Source organism: Chamaea fasciata, unplaced genomic scaffold (genome assembly GCF_029207755.1).
Source record: "Chamaea fasciata isolate MVZ Bird 193981 ecotype frontalis unplaced genomic scaffold, bChaFas1.0.hap1 SCAF_6, whole genome shotgun sequence".
NCBI lineage: Eukaryota > Metazoa > Chordata > Aves > Passeriformes > Sylviidae > Chamaea > Chamaea fasciata.
In genome coordinates this window covers 22,469,275-22,488,999 of record NW_027094091.1, presented here as the reverse complement: position 1 = coordinate 22,488,999, position 19,725 = coordinate 22,469,275, and the positions used below count along the sequence as shown (strand labels likewise).

The window sequence follows — 19,725 nt, the reverse complement described above, 5'->3', positions numbered from 1 at the left end:
AAAATTTTAAACTTCTAGTTTAACTGTGGTTTTTCTGATGATTGCAGCAACACAACTTCTGGGAATACTGTTGGAAATAAAACAAACTTCAGTGAGAACAGTGAGAAGTTTTCTATGTGAACAACAGAACATCTACTCTTGTGCTAAAAGGGAAAGACCATTTGTGGTTAAAATCTGAGACAACAAGATCTAGTTCTGTTCTGAGATCTTTAATTGTTTTCCTAGACATTCTCAAGTGTATCCCATAGGGCCTCATCCTCCCAGGTTCATCATACCTTAGCTCTGATTCTGAAAAATACTTAACAAGTGCTTTGTTTTAGACTCAAGTGTTCCCATGGACTTTGCTATTCTTAGCAGCATTCTTAAGGATAAGCACTTGGTTAAATATTTTACCTATTCAGGAGTCAACTGTTTAAAATATCTTAACATGAAAACTTACTGAAAGCAGTAGACTTAATAACTACAGAGAGCTTGAGATTTCAATTTAGAGTCCCACTAGACCGACTGGCTTCTTGAAATTCTGGGTGTTTTACTACAGTTAATTCTAAAGTTGCTAACAAATGTGGTCTATTGTTTAGAACAAGAGATTGATTTTTGTATATTTTTGGCAGATAAACACTAAATAATGAAACTCTGTTGGCAGATACTAAGACTGCATTTTATACTCTGAAAGCAAATTCCATATATGCAGGCACAGTATCTTCTGCAGAGGGAACAGGAAATGCAACCCAAGTTGGCATGCACATTTGCTTGCTGGAGCAGAAACAACTTTTAGCCTGTGAATAGGTCATGTTTTCATAAACATACATATGTCAGCCACGTCAAAAAATGACAGGTAGCCTATAGAGCCTGATTTCCTGAGAAAATAAAGCACCAGGACCCCTAAAGCCAATGTTGTTTGTTGATCCATGAACACTGTGCCTTCAAGCTGAATCGAACTTCATGAGTTCTATGCAAATGTCAAATGTTCATATATGAAGTACGTAATACTCACTTTGTCAGTACTTTTGCTTGATCTTGAGCAGTTTTTTCTACTTCCTGCCCATGTAGAATTAATTCTGCTACTTTATGAAGCTGTTCAATACAACGAGCAGTTACCTCAGCCAGACTTTCAATGGACAGCATGTAGATTTCCTTAAATTAAAAATGAGAATAATACAATCAGTAATAACAACACTGATAAACATATACATATAATATATAAAAGAATTTCAAACATAGGAGCCCTTCCTACCCCAACTGGAAATACCAACACATACATGGTGAATATCAACCATAATGTCATCCTCACAAACAATACTGGAAAACTAAATATCCACAGACTATAAAATACAGACATTCTACTTGCTCTGAAAAATTAGTAAGATCAAGTCTACTGTTTACTTGGCTGGGAACTAGGTCAGGCTCTTGGATTTTCTAACATACCACTTTTAAACCTTGTCCTAACAAACAGAAAGATACCTAAACTCTAGAATAAGTCATAATCATAATTATTTTCATATGGAGCTAAAAGCACTGAAGCATCCCTTTGCTGAATCTCTAGAGCAGAAACAGATCATGTGCCCAATAAAAAAGTGGCTTTTATCAACAATGATAGAAATCTCTATGCAGCACTTTGGGGTTACAGCTTTCACAAGCTGATGCCAGCTGGTAATCTGCAATCACTTAAAAAAATCTGAAATACATATAGGGTATATATTCTGTTTGCTTCTTTAGACATTTTGTAAGGAAACAGGACAGATAATTTCTAATTAGAAATAATAATCTCAACAAAGATAGCAACCACATTTAATATTGCCATTAACTCGACAGAAAATACTCAATCACAATTAACCTTATCAGATCTGTCTAAATGAACACTTTTAGCCTTAAGAGCTACCTTTCATAAAGAGAATTGAACAGTTGTTAGTTGCCTAAATAATATTTCTGTTTTGTCTGTTTATGATTTAAACTGTTTAAACAGTTTGAACATTTTCCCCATGTATTCTCACTGAGAGGACATACTAAGGAACATTGAGATACAACTTTCAGTGTCCATGTAATGTTTGACATGACACCTCAGAATCCCTCAGCTCACTGTATGTTGAGTATACACATGCATACACACAAAGACACAGATATAGAACAATAAAAGCAATGTGATACCTGTTACTTTGATATTTACTTATGGAACAACAGTAAGAATATTTATGTAATTTAGTCTTCAACTGGGCCTAAAGTAAAGAGTTGCGTATTATTATTTCTTACTACTTCCATGAATTTAAAAAATAAGGATGACATACAAGGCCAACACACAAAGAAACAATCTTATCAAACAAAATATGTTAATTCATTTTATGAAACTTATACTCTAAAAGTTATTTTACCTCCACAGTTTTGCTTTTGTCTACTTCTGCTTTATCGTTCTCAATTTTATTGTCTTTTTGAGTAGTTTCTTCACCAGGTTCTTCAGGTTTTTCATTTAGCTCCTCTTCTATGTCTACTGGGGTGGACAAACTGGCTTCTTCCAGCCATTCATGAGCTTTTTTCCTAGCCTGCCAAACAAAGAACCCAGTCTCAAAGTTCAGTTTGAAAAGAGACTATCAGATGACATTCCTGAACATCAATTAACAATACATTTAATTATTTCCTTTTTATACTCAGAAATTTGAATGTATCAAGCCTCTGGGTGGCATTTAGATAAGTGTACATTTAAGAAACTGTAGAGAGAAGCATTTTGGACTGCATGAAGATAAATCATCCAGGGATAATTCCTCTACAGGTATAATATTCCTAATCAACACATACAGCTGTTGTTAATTACAAAGTTAATATTTCAGCTTTATTATGTATTATTAAAATGAATTTATACAGAATTTTTTCTTACACAGTTTCCCAAATAAGAAAATGACAAATGTGTATAAAAAAGAATAACACTTTGGAGAGGTAAGAGATGTACTAAAATCTTAAATGAAAAATAAATATAACATCACTGTATCTTGAGCTGATTTCTCTGACGTGCAAACAGATCGAAGCTGAAGAGTCTTGAAGCTTTATACAACTTCAGAGTACTGTTATGCTTAGTAGGAAATGTATGATGTCTCTTTTTAAAAATGAAGTCAAATTAAAACACGTTAAGACCTAAGCCAGACTATCCATAGTCTATCTATGTAGCTAGAGATAAACATTCATTTGAGCCTAAGATCAGCAGATGAACCAGCTTTAAAGGGACCTGATAGTACGAATGTGACTAGTTATGTGACTAGCTCCTAGAAATCTCATTTTTAGAGCAAGAATAATTACTCTGAACCTGACTTTTGTTCCCAGTATGTAAGATCAAATCTGCTGTACTCATGAGCCCTGTTCAGCTGAGACACCCCCCATTCAAGCTTTCTAACACTGGAAAGGGCTCATCCAACTGCACTGCCTTGCTCGTCTCACTTCTTCTCTGAAAGCTTTTCTATATTCAGCATTTTAGTCTCAGTCTCCTGTACTTTGCTTTCTGAGCTGTCTGAAGGGAACTGGGTGCTGCTCTGTGTCAGATTTCAAAACAAAGCCCTCCTTCTTTGCCCAAAAAACTGAAGGCAGCTCACTAACAGGTGCTAACCTTATTTAGTTTGTCAGGAGTAGCAGCAACATGCAATTCAAACAGCAGTTCTGTGAGCATGCTGACAAACTCTTCTCCCATATCTGCTGCAAGAAAAAACAAGACAGATTTTGTTAGCGTGTTACTGCTATAGCATTTTATATGATCAAACATATCCAATGAAATAGTTTCACCAAGTATTCCAGCACTTGAAAAACAGTGACAGTGACACAAGAAAGGAATGTGTAGGGGTGTGCATGTATATGCACCAAAATTGTTGATAACTGGGATATTCAATTGAATATTCACTGTGGTTGCTGTCTCAGTTAACCTCATTTATGAAATTTTTGGTGTTAATGGCTTTCAAAATGTAGGTAAAGCCACTTTTTCAGATATTTCCCCTCTTACTATTTCATAAACAATTGAAATGAAGCTGCAGTGAAAAATACATTAAAGGGTTAGATAATCAAAGTGAGAGGAAACATCAGAGAGAAGGGTATGTGTGTGGCTTTCTGCTACTTGTACCAGAAAACACTCCTAGTTGTTTCTGCAGTCACAGGAAGAAGGAAGGTGTTTCACTGATGAGTGGTTTGCTTTTCTGGGGGAAAATCTGCAGCAAACTTTGATTTGGTCTTTTTTTTTTTTTTTTTTTTTTTTTTTTTTTTTTTTTTTTTTTTTAAGGTGTTCACTGCCTTGGTTGCAGCCCATTCAAAACACTTGTAAATGTTTCAAGGAGCAGGGTAAGCAGTTGTGCTTTACTGAAAAAAAACCAGAACTTGTGACCTTCAGAGAAACCATTACTTTATGCAAGAAACAGAGCTTTTCCTGGGAGTTGGTTAAAGCAAGAAACTACTTTCCACAGAAATTAAGGAACGACAGACATCTCATGAATCTTCACTCCTAAGCAGGTAATACACTTTCTTGACTTCTATTCTCACAACTCCATAGAGGAATGGGGTTTAAAGAGCAACTAAGAGGGGAAAAAACCAGCACAAAACTTCGCCACACTAAGACTTTGTGCTGAGCACTTGCTGCCCCCCTCAATGAGGAACAATGAACTCCCTGTGAGAAGGATCGGGCAAGCTGAGTAAGCACTGCCAGAAGGAGCACTCTGAGAAGAAATTACTTTCCTGTTAGAACACGTGGATGTTAAAAAAAAGTTTTGCTAACTTTTCAGAAGGCTAAAGAAATCAAATCTCACCATCTTGCAAAACGTAGGTTTTATGGGCAAAGCACCCCTGAGAAGATCAAGAGGACCTGGAAGAAATATCCTTTTATGTTTCTTTGTTTCCAAAACACAACAATATGATGTTCAATGGCATATGCCTGTCTTGAGGTCAAGGGGATTTTTCCTGTTAGGTCTAAGAGGTTTGATATGTATCTCACAGGCCTGAAGACATGAACAATGCTGCCTTTAAGCGGACTTCTTACCCTTCTGTTCTAACCTGTTTGTGGGAATGTTAAAATTTCTGACCTGTTTAAGACGCTTATTTTGCCGCTAACCAAAGCACTCACCCATTTTATTGTAACTTTTGTGAGCTCAGCCTATTCTCTTCAATGCTGGGCTGTGTCACAGTTACGGAAATGCTTATGAGGCTCTAACTTCCTTCTCACATTCCACATGCCACATCTTGCCAAGCAATACCTATAAAGTTGCTTTGCTTCTATGTTTCAAAGTCACTTTCATTCAAAAAAATTCAGGGTTCTTAAATTTCCTTATGATATTCTAATCTTTTTGCCCATCCAGCAAGGGAGGGTACAGAGTGAGGATGAAGTTGCTGAACATAAAAGCATTTCTAAGTAGTTCAAAACTTTCAGGTTACACAATTTCTGTAAGAAAAGCTTAGTTATCAAAAAAATTATTTTGCATTTTTTGCTTTCACTGATGTTATAGCAAAAAAATGTAAAATTTATTTATGTTTGATCTTCCATATCTTGCACTTCAGTTACAATAAAAATTCCAAATTAAGCACTGATCAGCTTCCAGAACTTTTAGAGTATTAATTTCAGTAACTACCTTTTGAAGACTATTAGGATATCAGAAATTACAGTTCGGACTGGAATTTTTTTAAATACTAGATAAAGAAGTAGCAATTGTTCATATGGTTAAGTCTCTATATTTCAAATTACCTTTTTGCACCTGCGGCACTTCATCATCTAACTCCTTTGGAACAAAGATCTCTTTTATAGCAATTAAATCATTTTTCACAGTCTCCAACTGCTCTCCCTCAAGTGTTGTTAAATGTGACTGGATCTGTAAAAGAAAGGACAGTAAGTATTACTAAATGCCAATTTAGAGCCTGAATCAAAAACAGACTAAGAAATGGGAACTTCCATTATGTTCAGATCTTGTCTCTAACCTCCCAGCTTAGACATATTTTTAGATGTTGTCAACAGAATTTGTTGAGTATCACAAAAACTACACCACCCTTGCCAGATCATCAGGTCCCTTCTGTCCTCCAGAACATGAGTTTTGATCTAAAAATCTGTGGTTTAACTGCAAACTGTAACAGACATTTTGGGATTGCCTGGATGAAGACAGCAGGCAAAAAGAGCACTGGCATAATGGTTAGTCTTGAGCACTCATGGGGAGAGCTGGAAAAACTTGCCTTCAAAATGCAGCCAAAATTATTGTATAGAATGTTCTGAAGAATGTATTGGCAGGTCTTTGCATGTCTCAGCTATCTGCAAATCCCTGCATCTTTAACAAGGACAGCACATCTAAGAGGGATGGAAACAGATTTTTTGATTCACTGTTTGTACTACAGTTTTTTGGTGTTAATTCCGTGAGCAGAGCGCTCCTTCTGCTACGGAAGCCAAGAGAAATGCCCTTACTCCCCTTGATACAAAGTTTTACCTTGATGTTTGTTTCAAGGGGCCTTTCTAAAGCTTGCTCCACACCACAGATGTACAGACTACCTCAGTGCAAGGCTGGAGACAGCTGTTACTTTCTTACTGGCGTGTCCTTGTGTCCAGCTCCTGTGCTCAGGGTTGAACAGCAAGACAAACCTGTGACACTGTAGTCAGGTTATGAAGGACTATATAGGGCTTTTTTCCTCCCTTTCTATAGCACTATCCATTTCAAGGGCTAACTGGGAACTTCTTTTAATGGAAACTTTTAAAATAAAAGCTTAAACATACATGTCTTCAATACCTCTTGAACTCATTCTGTGGCTTTTGGGCTGTTAGAAGTGGTCTCAAGCTTAGAGTACTCTTTTTGTATTCTGTGTTTGTGTGCATCTGTGTCTGGTAAGCGGGACATTTATCTGGGTATTGGACTTGTTGACCCACACAGTTACCATCAATCCTGTTGGACTGAGTAGAACCATGTATGTGTCTAGGACATAAATGAAGTGTATCAGAAACTTCATGGTAACAACCTCCATGTCTTGCTTACCTTGTGGTATTTCACAGTAAAATAAAAATATTGTTGACACGTGCAATTAACCTGAACTTGTTTTCTATCTATCTCTTTCCTGTTTAGTGGGTGGGGGATTTTGGCCAGTTTCGGTTTTGTTGTTTGTTTTTAAAAGCAGACCCTTGAACCTTACATGTGCGGTTTGAATGTATAGATTTCATCTAGATGGTAACAAAAAATAACAACACTGACAGTATGCACCTAACTGTTACTAATATAAGCTTCTTTTATTTGTGAGAGCAAATAAAATATTTTAAAATATAAGTTGGTAATATTTTATTAAGAAGTACCCCACAGGGCAAAGAATGCTAATTACAATAACAAAAAGGAAAACTTGTTTTTAAGAAATTTATTTAGGAAACTGTTCCAGTACAAAAATATCACTGTTAGGAATCTGCAAAATTCTATTGGTCCACTGTCAGAGATCTACTGATGTACTAACAGAGCAAAAAATTGAGAGTTGAAATTGAAATATATATTTATCAGATAGGCCTTATTAACATTACCATCTTCAGAGAGATATTTGCATACTTCCAGTAATAGTATCTTGGTGTAGTTCTATGTAACTTTAAAAACTGACAAAATAAGAAGTTAATAAGTGATCTGGAACTAATTTTAGTTCACCAGCCTCCACGTGTAATATGTCTGGAATTCCTGAATGTAAGTATCTGTACCTGATTTCAACCAAAAGATTTCAACCTCATTGCAAATTCCACATGGAATTTGCAAGACATCTGCAGTGTCACAAGCTGTGTATAGCACACCACATACAGTCCTGACAAAAACACCTGTCAGTTACGAAGCTCGTTTCGAGTTAATCTTATAGTTACACTTTAGAGGTATCGAGATAGAGTTCCTAAAACCCAGGACTAGCCCAAAGGATCAATTCAGCTTTCTCTGAACTTGATGGAAAACTTACTGTTCATTCTACACACATCTGCAGAATAAAATTAATGTAAAGATAAATTTTTTTACCAACCACGTTGATTTATGCTGTCTGCATAAATCTGTACTGTACCTGAGCTTCACTTTCATTTGATAGGATTTCCAGAGCTTCAAGATGAGACAAACCTTGGAATTCATCAAAAAGTAGTCCATAATGTGCTGTTCTTTCAACTGTAGCTTGCTGGGCCCGCCTCTGTTTCTCTTTTTCTTTGGCTTCTCGCAACAGCTGTAAAAATACATACATCATTCTATGTTTTATTGATAGTACTGTAAGTGTGACAGATTTTATTACTACCTGCTTCTGCGTGTCTAGAAGTAGTAATAAAATTTGGGACTATATCACACCTGCAGAGCTAAAATTTTAGAGATTAAATAGCTAACTTCTTTTTTGACAATTTTCTCTGAGAAAATATTTATACAGTATTCTAAGCAGGGTTTTCCCAATGGTATTTTCTAACCATCTCTCTTTAAAATACAATGAACAACAACAACAAAAAAGATCTTGCTTTTATTTTCAAAAACAATGTCAGCTACAGGTACCATATAATAAATTTCACTACCAATTATAATGAAAGAGAAAGGACTATTTCATGTGCAGCCTTAAAGAGCCATGCAATCCATTCTACAGACCACAAAATGGGAAGTTTTATTTTCAGGACCTATCCACCAACTGGCATAAATAATGCACCTACATAAATATTTCCTATAAAATATTCTTAGCAAATAGTAAAGTCAGTTTTATGTGACAGCAGGGCTGACAAAAGACATTGATGACTTACACCAAAGGTAGGGAAGAACTACCCTCTATATACTTGGGTATATTTTGGTGTGCTTTTAATACACTTCTATCAGTGTATAAGAATAGAACAGTGTATACAACAGGATCTTCTACTCCTTCCTTCCGTTCCTGGACAAAATGGCCTCTCATGAATTTCCTACTGCAAAGGTGGCAGATACATTCGAACTGCATGTTACGTCTCATACAAGTCTCTGAATACAGGTGAACTCCCACCAGTTATGTTATTCCATCATTCAAAATTCCTACAATACTGTCTTCAGTGATTCATTTAGTACAAAAGACTTAAAATGGTACATTTTTCTTTCGAAGTCTGTCTTCAGAAGTTAACTCAGTTAACTAAGGTTCATGAACAAATCACTGAAAAGCGATAGTGCAACCCATGAGAACTGATTTATGTTGCGTTCTGGCCCAGATTCTATGTGCAAATCCATGCATGTTGTTAAAGGAGACATTCTCAAAAGCTCATTCTAACCCTGTGGGCCTTAACAAGAGTTAATTGCTTTTGATCTACTATAACAGCATAAATCTGTTAACTCTTCCAATGATGAATACTAAAGATGAAACATCTCATTAAAAGAAAAGTACCTTACTCTTCTCTACAAGGAAGTAAACATGCAGTAAACACAGTTTCTTTTCAATGCCTATTGTTTTCCCTCTTTTCAGTCTGGAGAACTAAAATAATTTTGTACTGAGGGCATTTATACTTCAGTTCGTATTGCATCTCTGAGCTTTAAAACATATGAGTCACAAGTGTGTGAGGGTACCATTAAGTTAGATGGGCACTGAGATACAACTTTTTACAGGTCTAATTCCAAATGAAACATACGCCGTATTCCAGTATTACTGATGTCCAAGGAAAACAGTATAGTGATGTTTATGCTGGAAGATATCTATCTACAGCTGTTACCAAAACACCAACAATTTGATTTTGCCTCCAGAGTGTAAAGATTTATCACCACATATACTATCTTATTTAAATCAGCAACTGCATATGTGATTATGCAGAAAAGATGACTTTATATTATCTTTTGTTGTTCTGTGAAGAAAAATAAAGTAGAGCAACTATAAAGCATAATATTTATTTCTGTAAGCCCAGCCAGCAAATACTGCAATAAATAAAGCCTCTCCCTGAGGCATGTGAAATTCTGGAAAAAGAATCTGAAATTGCATTGACAGAGCAGTATTTAAATATATCCAACCTGAGATAGTGAGACTGTTCTTGCCATCAGTGTTTTGGTTCTCTTAAATCCAGGATCGCTTTCTGCAAGGACATTCATGGTTGTCTTCCCAATAAATTCCAAAGCATCTAAGCCTCCAGATAATACACTTTTCCCCTGTATAAAATAATGCAATGTGGTTATTTTCTTCCCAGTTTTGGCTAATATGAACTGCAAAGGGCAGTGCTTTTGTAGACACCATCTTTGAACATTCAGGTCCCTAAATTTCCTATACTTTAACTAACAGGAGGATTGATGCATTTACTTTGTTCTGAATACATTTTCCAAAAGAAAATAAAAGAATTATACAAATATTTCCAGTTAATTAAACTACTTACGCCAGGGGAAATGTAACAGTTGTTGAGGGGGGGAAAGTAAAAGGGCTGGAGCACATCTCCTGTGAAGACAAGTCTGAGAAAATCTGGGCTGTTCAGCCTGGAGAAGACAATGCTCTGAGGAAACCTTCCACCAGCCTTCCAGTACCTGAACGGGGCCTGTAGGAAGGCTTGAGAGGGATCTTTGCAAGGGCAAGCAGTGTTTGGACAAAAGGGAATGGCTTTATTTTGAAAGAGGATAGATTTAGATTGGATATCAGGAAGAAATCTTCACTATGAGGATGGTGAAGCACTGGAACAGGTTGCCCAGAGAGGTGGCAGATGCATCACTGCTGGAATATCAAAGGCCAGGTTGGATCAGGCCTTGGGCAACTTGGTTTAATGGAAGGTGTCCATGCCCAAGGCAGGGGGCTAGGAACTAGATGATCCTTAAGTTCCCTTCCAATCCTAACTATTCTGTGGCTCTATCATTCTATGAATACCACTTCAATTTCATCCAATGGCATCTGGTTTTTAGGAACTTATTTTAGATATGAATAATACGGAGCCAAGTCCATCATGAACAGAACACTGTACCTTACCTGACTTTTAAAAATTTAACACTTGTGATGACTCTGTAACTGTCTATTTAAATACTTATGTTCTTCTGTGTCTTCATACTTTTTTATGTACACTGAAGAAGTTTCACCGGCTAAAGATTTCCGTTTCAATCTGGATTATGTGTGTGTCAGATACTCAAATGCTCTTGTAACTTGATATATAATGGAAAACCCTACCAAAGTCTCAAATGGCATTACAGGTGACTTACTGAGATCATAAGTGATTATTTTTGTACCACACTGAACACTGTGGCATAGCAGCCTCTCCAGGCTGGCTACAAGCACGTTTCTCTTATTTGCAAATCTAGTATAATGCTCGAGTAATCTTACCGGTGGCCAGCTATCACAAGCCATATGATGTATCTATAGGAATCTCCTTCTGTTCCCAAAATCTTTGATATTAGAGGGATGAGGCAGAGTGAACTGGATACGCAATAAAAAGAACTGGCATTTCATAAAACATGCTCAGTGGGGAATGAATCTTCTATGCTTTTGCAGTCAATGTTAAAAGTCTCTTTTAATTTCAGGTTAAACACCATACTTAAAGGTGAAAAAAAGTAGGGGAAGAAGATGACACAAAAATTGATTTAGAAATCATACAGTACAGAATTTTGCAAAATCTGAAACCCAACAAAAAAGAAAAGGATGAAGTTCAACACACAAAATGTAAAGACAGTGTAATAGGAAAGAACTGTGAACAAAAGATTTTGCCTCACTGAGTTTGTAATCAGATCCCCTCTAGGAAGGCTAATATGAAATGAGGGACTAGATAGAGAGGTGAAGGTAAAGGGCAGGAACTAAAAATAGAGAGCTTAGTAAAAGCCTTAAAACAAGCAAATGGAGTATTTTTATATTTTATTTGGCTTCAAAAATGGTAACAAGTCCTATCACACTTTCTCTGGAAGGACTGAACTGTAAAAATAAAAAATCAGACAATGGTACAATTACAAAAAAGATTTTCCAAAAAATTTGCAGAATTCTACATAGCTTAGGAGAAGACCATATTTTTTTTCACTGAAACTGGTGACAACATAGTAACTGAGTATAGTTCTGTTTGACTTTTTATTTTTTAATTTGACAGTTATTTTGTCATGGAAAAGACTCCAGACTCACAAAAGAGATGTTTTTACAAAGACCTATAACTTAAAAAACATGACTTACAGTAAGGCTGAACCTAAAAATAATGAAAAAAAACTACAGCAGAGAGACCAGCTAAAATGACTCACGGTGTTTTGTACAGCACTAGTGATAGCTGACAGCATGCCACGAGATCCAGATGAAGGAGAAGAAGGAATATTCTCAGAAGAGCTTTGGTCCAGAGAATCTTCTGCTTCTAACAAAGAAAAAAAGCAGGTTACAGCATAATTTCAACCCTGCAAGTCACAAATTACAGTAAACTGGTTGCTGTGACCAAAATCTTAAAATTTTGTAAATTGAACTAATTTGGCAGAGTGAAAGGGTTTTGTCCAAATTCAGCAGACTTCAACTTACGAGTAACTGGTGTTTCAGCTGCAGGAGGCTCTGCTGTTTCCAGAGATGCTGAACTTCCACTATGAATTCTTAGGGTAGTCCCTGCTTTTTCTTTCACTGCTGTTATCCCATGACCTGTATCAGAGGCATATTTTAGACTATATGATTTGAAAACTTGTTACTAACAGTACATAGTATTCTTAAACTTCATGAATTATGAGAAACAAAGTATCTATTAAACTTACCCCAACTGCTTAATTTTCTCAAGGTTAATAATTCACTTCTTCTACTGTATTTATATTCACTGAATATAAATGATAAAGCTGAAATATAATACAAACTATGCTGGATCTGAAAAGCAGAAGTTATTTCAGTGACACACATAAGTTTAGTTTCCTGCTTTTCAAGATGCCAAATACTCTATTGCAATCAGTTTAAATGGAAACTGACAATCCTCCTAAGGCCATAGGGTAAGAGCTCACATAGTTTTCAGAATTCTAGAACAATTAACTCAAAGTTAATGGATTGTGTATGATTGCAGGTCTGAGGCAAGGAATTTGTTCTTCAGTCCTCCAAATAGGTGCTATGTCTTTAGGAATACTGACTCCATTCCTCAAAGTTATTTCAGGATTTAAGCTCCTTAGTTTCTCATTTGAAGTAAAATTCTTAAGTGTCTCTCCCCAAAACTACTATTTAAATACACTTTGTAAAGTCTGCTGATGTCAATTGACACAGGCAGAACTATTGCTTCAGTGGCAGGAGATCTCCTACAGAGATTTTACCACCTTGCATGACTCATATGCAGTGACTCCCCAGCCCTCTATTAAAATGTTCTACTTTACTTTAAAGTATTAATCTTGCTACCATTTTTATCTGAATATTTTTGACAGAACAGGATTGCCTTGCTGGCTTTCGACACAGTTTATTTACACTAGAAGACCACAGGGACTGGTAACATCCCACTGTAAGATAGGGTAGACTAACTGGTAGTCAGTCACTCAAGGAGAGGCAATATCTTCCTAATCTGCATCAACTGTAGTTGAAAAATGCTGCCCTCAAAAAAGACTACTCTAAAGTTGTCTGTCTATTTTGCTTCTGGATCTGTGCACAAGTATGTCCATGATATACTTTGCTAATTATAAGCAATCCAGCTGTTGATCTTCCTCAGCTGGAAGTTTCTGTGTATCAGCTGAGGTGCAACAAACCAGGTGAGCAATATTTCTTTCCAACACAAAATTAAGTAGCTTCAATGACAGGATTTGATTTTTATCTTGTACAGTACACTGTTAGTGCATCTTGCATGACAGGTATCACTTCTAGCAGCAGGACAATCCAGAGTGCTTCAACTATTTGCCTAATGATTTTTAAGAAATATTCATGACAATTTCATACTTCCTTGGTTAAACTGAACTGTAAATGGATATATTATTTCAGAAAAGGCATCAACACAGATGGTCAGGCAGATATCTAGACATCTAAGGCCAGAAGTTATGCACAATGACTCATTAAGTGTTAAACACATTTTCCCACAACTGTGTGCATTCTATTAGAGAAGCTCAAAGCATCTTTTCTGAGTTGCACTAAATACAGCAAAATAGCCTATCACTTGCCAGTGCTCTGCAGCATTCTGAATAAACATATACATCTATGTGTGTCTGTGTGTGTAGTCACACAAATAAGCTTTTGAACATTTGATTTAAGAAAGATGCAGCAAATTGATTTGAAATGGAGTAGGAAAAAGGAAAGATTAGACTAGATTTATGATTCTGTGATTTCCAGATGAAGTACACATCAGGTGCTCTGTGACTTCAGTAATAAATAATACTCTAGAAAACATATGTGAAGCAGCACCTCTGAAAGACTACATACAAGAAAACTGGACTATCTGGAGGTGATCACAAAGAACAGATATCCCCTAAGGAACAGAATGCAGAGACCAGGAATTTCATAGGCTGCAGAAGGTCCTAATGTTTTACACTGTAACAGCCTAGGCAGATAAATGCTTTTACCAGTCTAAAGAAAGTATGACCTTTATCTATTTTATCTTGTGTCTTACAAAAACCAGCAGTGTGTTCAACTGTGTGGGTCCTACCAGGTTATGCACCACAATGTTTAAGTTACCACTGGATAATTTCTTGAATTTTGCAGTCTGTTCCAATGCAGATCCTAGAGAGCAGTGTACTGCATGGTCTGATCCCAATCTCCCACATATTTTAATGAGCTCAATAAAAATATTAGTGTGGAAAGATTCTGGAATCATTTATTTAATCCCCAAATTCCTGGGACTCAAATCACTATTAACTGTGCTTTTACACTAACATAATTGATACTGCCTGTCACATTCCTTTCCATTGCTTCTGCTCACAACTTTTTAAATGAGCAAGAGTTTTATTCTTTTCATTGACTTAATCGACTTGGTAACAAAATACTGTGGTCCTGTAGTCATAGTAAAAATCCTGCAAATTTTGAGCAAAAATCTGAATTGTCTGGAAAAGTTATGTGTTTTCAGATCAATTTCCCACTTTTTTATGGTGATTTTTTTATAGCCTTGAATTGGTTCTTATAATTTTGCAGACAAGCTAACACATTTAAGAAGAGAAAGCACACAGTTGCTGTACTGATATTTACTGACCTACAAAAGGTAGCATTTTCAGGGCTGTAGTTACATGCACTAGAATAATAAGAAAATACTCCAGGTCAGCTAGGGGTGGCTGAAAATATCCCCTCGCAGCCCCCCCCGGGACTAGCTCTTGAGAGGCTTTGGAGGGATATCTCAGAGGAACAGGACAAAAGATTCCAAGAGAGGCTCTTACCACAGAATTATTCCAAGGCGTTTAATTCTCGAAGGGTTCCAGGGGCACGAGAGAGAACATGGAAGTATAGGGGTCTTATCTAGACTCCCACTCTGGGAGGACAGTTGGCACTCAGCCAATTACATCAAGAAAGGAAGGAAAGGTCAAACCATGTGGTTACAGGCATTAGGGGTCTTGGGGGGAAAAACCATTCCCCAGAGAAATACAACCGGTGGCTTTGCTGTACTAAGCTATATGGCATGCATGTTTGACTGCAGCAGCAAAACCAGATGAGATCAGAAGACCACAACTGAAGCAACTGTTAGATACACATACGTACACAAACAGGGCAGAAACGCGTGTTGCCTTGGAAATGAAAATGATTATTTGTAATGTCAAAAGGCACAGAAATAAAAGAGGTCATGGGAGAGAAGTCTACAGTTTAAAGATGCACTCATTTTGTTACACTGGGTGTGGTAATGCAACTGAGCCGACACCTCTGACACCTCCATTTACTCTTCTGTTAACAGCAGACAGAAGAGCTATGCAATGGGCATTGTTAACTGTGAGCTTTTGGAAGAAAGCACTCTTTTTTCCCCTGTGTTGTTGCTTTTGTTTCTCTTGCCTCCATGATTCCTTGCCTTTCTATTGGCTGGCAATTTCCACAGAATATTATTGTTCATGTTCCTAGCTGGGATCTTTCATTTGAATGGGAAGGTTTTGCTAACACTGCCTAACAACATGACCTGCCTTTTGGTTTGCCTGATCTGCCCAAGGCCAGATTACAGCACCCACAAATGCTTTAGTCAGATACATCCCACTTCACTGCAAGCTGTCCTATCTTCCACCTCCCAGCTTAGTAGCTTTGGATTCCCAGCAGAGCTGAGAGAGGCAAACAGACACCTCTGAAGGGCAGTTCGCTATGTCTGAAACCTAAACCACTCTGTATAGGATTCACTGATTCCTTGTCCATCTCTTACCCAAAGGCAACTGGACTCTCTGATTCAGTGGTACAGATGGGGAGGATTTTGAGATTTTGTCCCTGGCTACCACACTGCCTTTGTAACCTGTGTCCTACCATGGGAGCACATCTAATGAAGAACTGATCAAAATTTAGTCTAGTAACATGAGTGAGACCTCATCTGGCTCAAGCTAAAGATGAAGACCAAGGCCTTAAATGAGCATCTTTCACCAGATGAGAAACTGAAGAACCTGAAACTGGCTGGAAGAGAATCACTTCTCTACACGAAGTACAGAGATGTGGAAAATCCAGCCATGCTCTGGTTTAGTACACTAAAAAGTGGGACCCCATTATGCTCCCTTTTAGGCTATTCTATTTGCACTCCAATCACTTCAAGCCTTCACAAAACTTCTCTTCCTTGCAGTTAAAATAAAAAAACAAACAAACAAAACAGGCTAGATTCTTATTATACCTCTGCTATTTGGTCTATTAATCAGGGATCACTCCAATTAATCTAGTAAATGAGACTAGATTCAGATCTCCTTATTGCAAGCATAAAAAGTTTCAATAACAGCAAAAAGTATAAAGGCTGTTAACACCATTTTATTGGTTCTCGGTCTCTTCTAGACTATAAGCCCATGTTAGAAGACATAAAGAAAGCAAAAGGGACTGCCAACCCCGAAAGCATCCACATTTCCTTCCATCTGTTACTTGCATTCAACATTCTTAAAAAGGAATAACTGTAAAAAAAGGGCTTTGCTGCTACAGCAGCCGTAAAGTGTTATTTACAAAACAGTTGTGATCACCATGTGATTTCAACCCAAAGTAGTTTTCCCTTAATCAGCTGAATTTATGAAATAAAAAAAAAGTCCAAAGAGATTAACTATCCTCTTTATGATCACATTAAGTACAAGCATAACTAAGTACAAGCATAACACCCAGCCTTCTTTTTTTTAGTACTGTACTTTATTTTGCAACAGGGGAATAGTATCTATAGAAAATAGAAAAAACATTTGCAATGTTTGAACGCTTTAGTTTCACATTATCTGCAGCACTGGCATTTCTGCTCCACAGAGAAGTCAACTTAAGCTATGCAATACAGATTACTACACACATCCATGTGTAATGATATCCAAGCTCATGAACACAGTGACATTTCAAGCGACATTTCATTCTGTCATACTGACTGACAAAAAGTGCTTTTCAGCATACCAGGGAGAACTGCGGGTGTCTGATATTTTATGTGCCATTCTCATAGTTGAGGAACAACATGAGAATATACACAAGAACAAAATAATCTAGACAGCAGAACATCAATTACAAACAATACATTAGAAAGATGCATCATGCAGCCTTATAGTATGAATTTCAGAGAACATGGGAGTCAAACAGCTGGGTTATTTTTTAAATGACTTTTACTGTGTGAATGTATTGACAGTGCTCGTCTTAGCAACAGCCCTAAAGGTAAAACACCTTAAACTTACACGGAGTGCAGCATTTGTATATAGCATGATAGAGAACAGACTTCCTTGGAAATGCAGCTCATTGAGCACTGTAACTTCAGCACCTTATGAATGTCATACCTCATTCAAAACACCACAGCATATGAAAGGCAAGGTATGCAGCATTTTCATTAAGCTAGCTGATAGATTAGTTGGCAGAAAAACCAAAGAGCCACGCTTTAAAGCATAGAAGCTGTTTTAAAAATGCAAGTCACAAGCTGCCAGTACAAACTGAAAATATATTTTGCCTCACATAAACCCTGGGGATAGTTTGCTGTTACAGCTAAGCTAACCTAATGGTATCTTGGTGCAGTTATGGGAAGTTCTACTCCTCCCCATATTCCAAGCTTGTCCCTCCTGCTTGCCCTGAAACTGGTCTCAAAGAGTCAGTTCAAAGAACTGAAGAGCCAGAAAATGGATTTTTCTTTCCTCTAGAGTTATTCATATGTCAGTTTAGCTTCCTGAACTGGATTAGAGGGACTCAGAGGAACATGAGTGCTGGTACAGGGAGAAGGAAGAAACATGCAAGGAAAAGACAGGTGAGGGACTACCCATTTCAGCGGCTACTACCCATTAATGGATTTAGTTGCAAGAGTCACCCTCTCGAGCAGGATAGCTTTACCAACACTTAAAGGACTGGATTGTGTAATGGCTGATTTACTAAAAAACACAACTGAAAAGAAAGAGACTAAAATGCTGATAATTAGTACAAGTTGTTCCTCCATATCACAGTGAGCCACCTTCTCCAATCTCACCATTCCAGCAACTATTTTAGTGGTTCTGCTCCACTGTGGTTCCACAAGATGGAACCAACTTTCTTGCACATTTTAAAAACAAAAGAAATCTCTTCACCTCGTTGATGAAGCTGATTCAATAGTTAGCTTAGTGTGACATCTAGTGTTAAGAGCCCAAACATGGTTCAGGCAGTGACTGAAACTAATCCAAAAGCACTACAGGTTCTGTTGCGTAGATGAGTATCACATCTCTCTTGTTGTGGGGACCTCGATCCAAAAAATGTCACAATCAGTTCAACGACAACAGATATTTTCTTTGGAATAAAAAACTACCACTAAAACAATCCTTGGCTGTATGCGCAGAGTTACTTAAAGGAGGATGAGATACAAATTTTATGGAAACTGTGTTACTATCAGGAACTAAAATCAGCTGTGCTAAACAAATTATAGCCATGCATTAAAAATGCTCATGTGTTTGTGAATTCTCCATCAGTGTTTGAAGAATAATGAAACTGAGATCATTGGGACAACATTTTAACTCAGTCTTAAATATGCAGGAATGCAAGAAAAATTAATTACAGTAAGAAAAATTATTCACTGGAAAAACCTACCCAGGGATATGGTAGAGTCTTCATTGCTGGAGGTTTTCAAGATGTGACTGGAAACACACTAGATAATCTCATCTAGATGCATAAAACCTTTCCCACAAAACCGTTGACCAGAACACTTTCCAAGGTGCCATCCAACCCTAGCTGGTCTATGATACTCTTTGTTAAAAGCAGAATGCATTTGTTTAAGCTTTTAAAATATTATTTAGTCCACCTCAAGCTTTCTGCTATTTTTACGAAGTACGATTTTTAAGAAAAATATAAGGAATAGTAAATATTGGCTATATTTCACCAGGCAAGCAGCTGTGTTGTACAGCATGACGACAGAACAACAGAAAAATCAGACTGAAGGTATTGCTACTAAGTCTTCACTCCAAGAAGGCAGTTTTACTTACAGCACTTGCTACACTTTATAATGAACTGGTCCATAGCAAAACTATTTTCTGATGCGCAATAGGAGATGAACTGATCAGATATTAAATGGAGTAACTTGAAGGGGAATACTAACTAACTAACTAACTAACTAACTAACTAACTAACTAAAATAAAGCTTACAGAAGTCTGTCTATACTGCAGATCCCAGGAAATAGGAAAACAGGGGGAACTGCTGCTTTATATACACCTGGTTTTAGGTGCTTTTCTAGTTGTTCTTGGTCACTGCCAGAAGCTAAATAGTAGATGGGTCTTCAGTGCAAAATATTGCAACCATTCTGAGGTTGAAATAAAATTATTTTAAAATTTTCCTTTTCCTTCTCTGCATGTGGATGCTCTTTTTCCAAG

The 19,725-nt window shown here is 37.0% G+C and overlaps 1 protein-coding gene across 2 annotated transcripts in view; it reads right to left on the bottom strand.

Moving 5' to 3' along the window:
* The window catches only part of FAM114A1 (family with sequence similarity 114 member A1), a 30,553-nt gene that overhangs the window by 5,982 nt on the left and 4,846 nt on the right, over positions 1–19,725 (bottom strand). The window contains exons 4-11 of one of the 2 annotated variants that reach the window (XM_066185615.1): positions 12,370–12,483; positions 12,105–12,211; positions 9,927–10,061; positions 8,002–8,154; positions 5,696–5,819; positions 3,587–3,672; positions 2,367–2,534; positions 995–1,134 (exon numbers count right to left, since the gene is read on the bottom strand). In XM_066185615.1, the coding sequence (XP_066041712.1) occupies positions 995–1,134; positions 2,367–2,534; positions 3,587–3,672; positions 5,696–5,819; positions 8,002–8,154; positions 9,927–10,061; positions 12,105–12,211; positions 12,370–12,483 (1,027 nt within the window). The remainder of the gene's footprint in view (positions 1–994; positions 1,135–2,366; positions 2,535–3,586; positions 3,673–5,695; positions 5,820–8,001; positions 8,155–9,926; positions 10,062–12,104; positions 12,212–12,369; positions 12,484–19,725) is intronic. The other variant, XM_066185616.1, reaches the window with a different exon arrangement.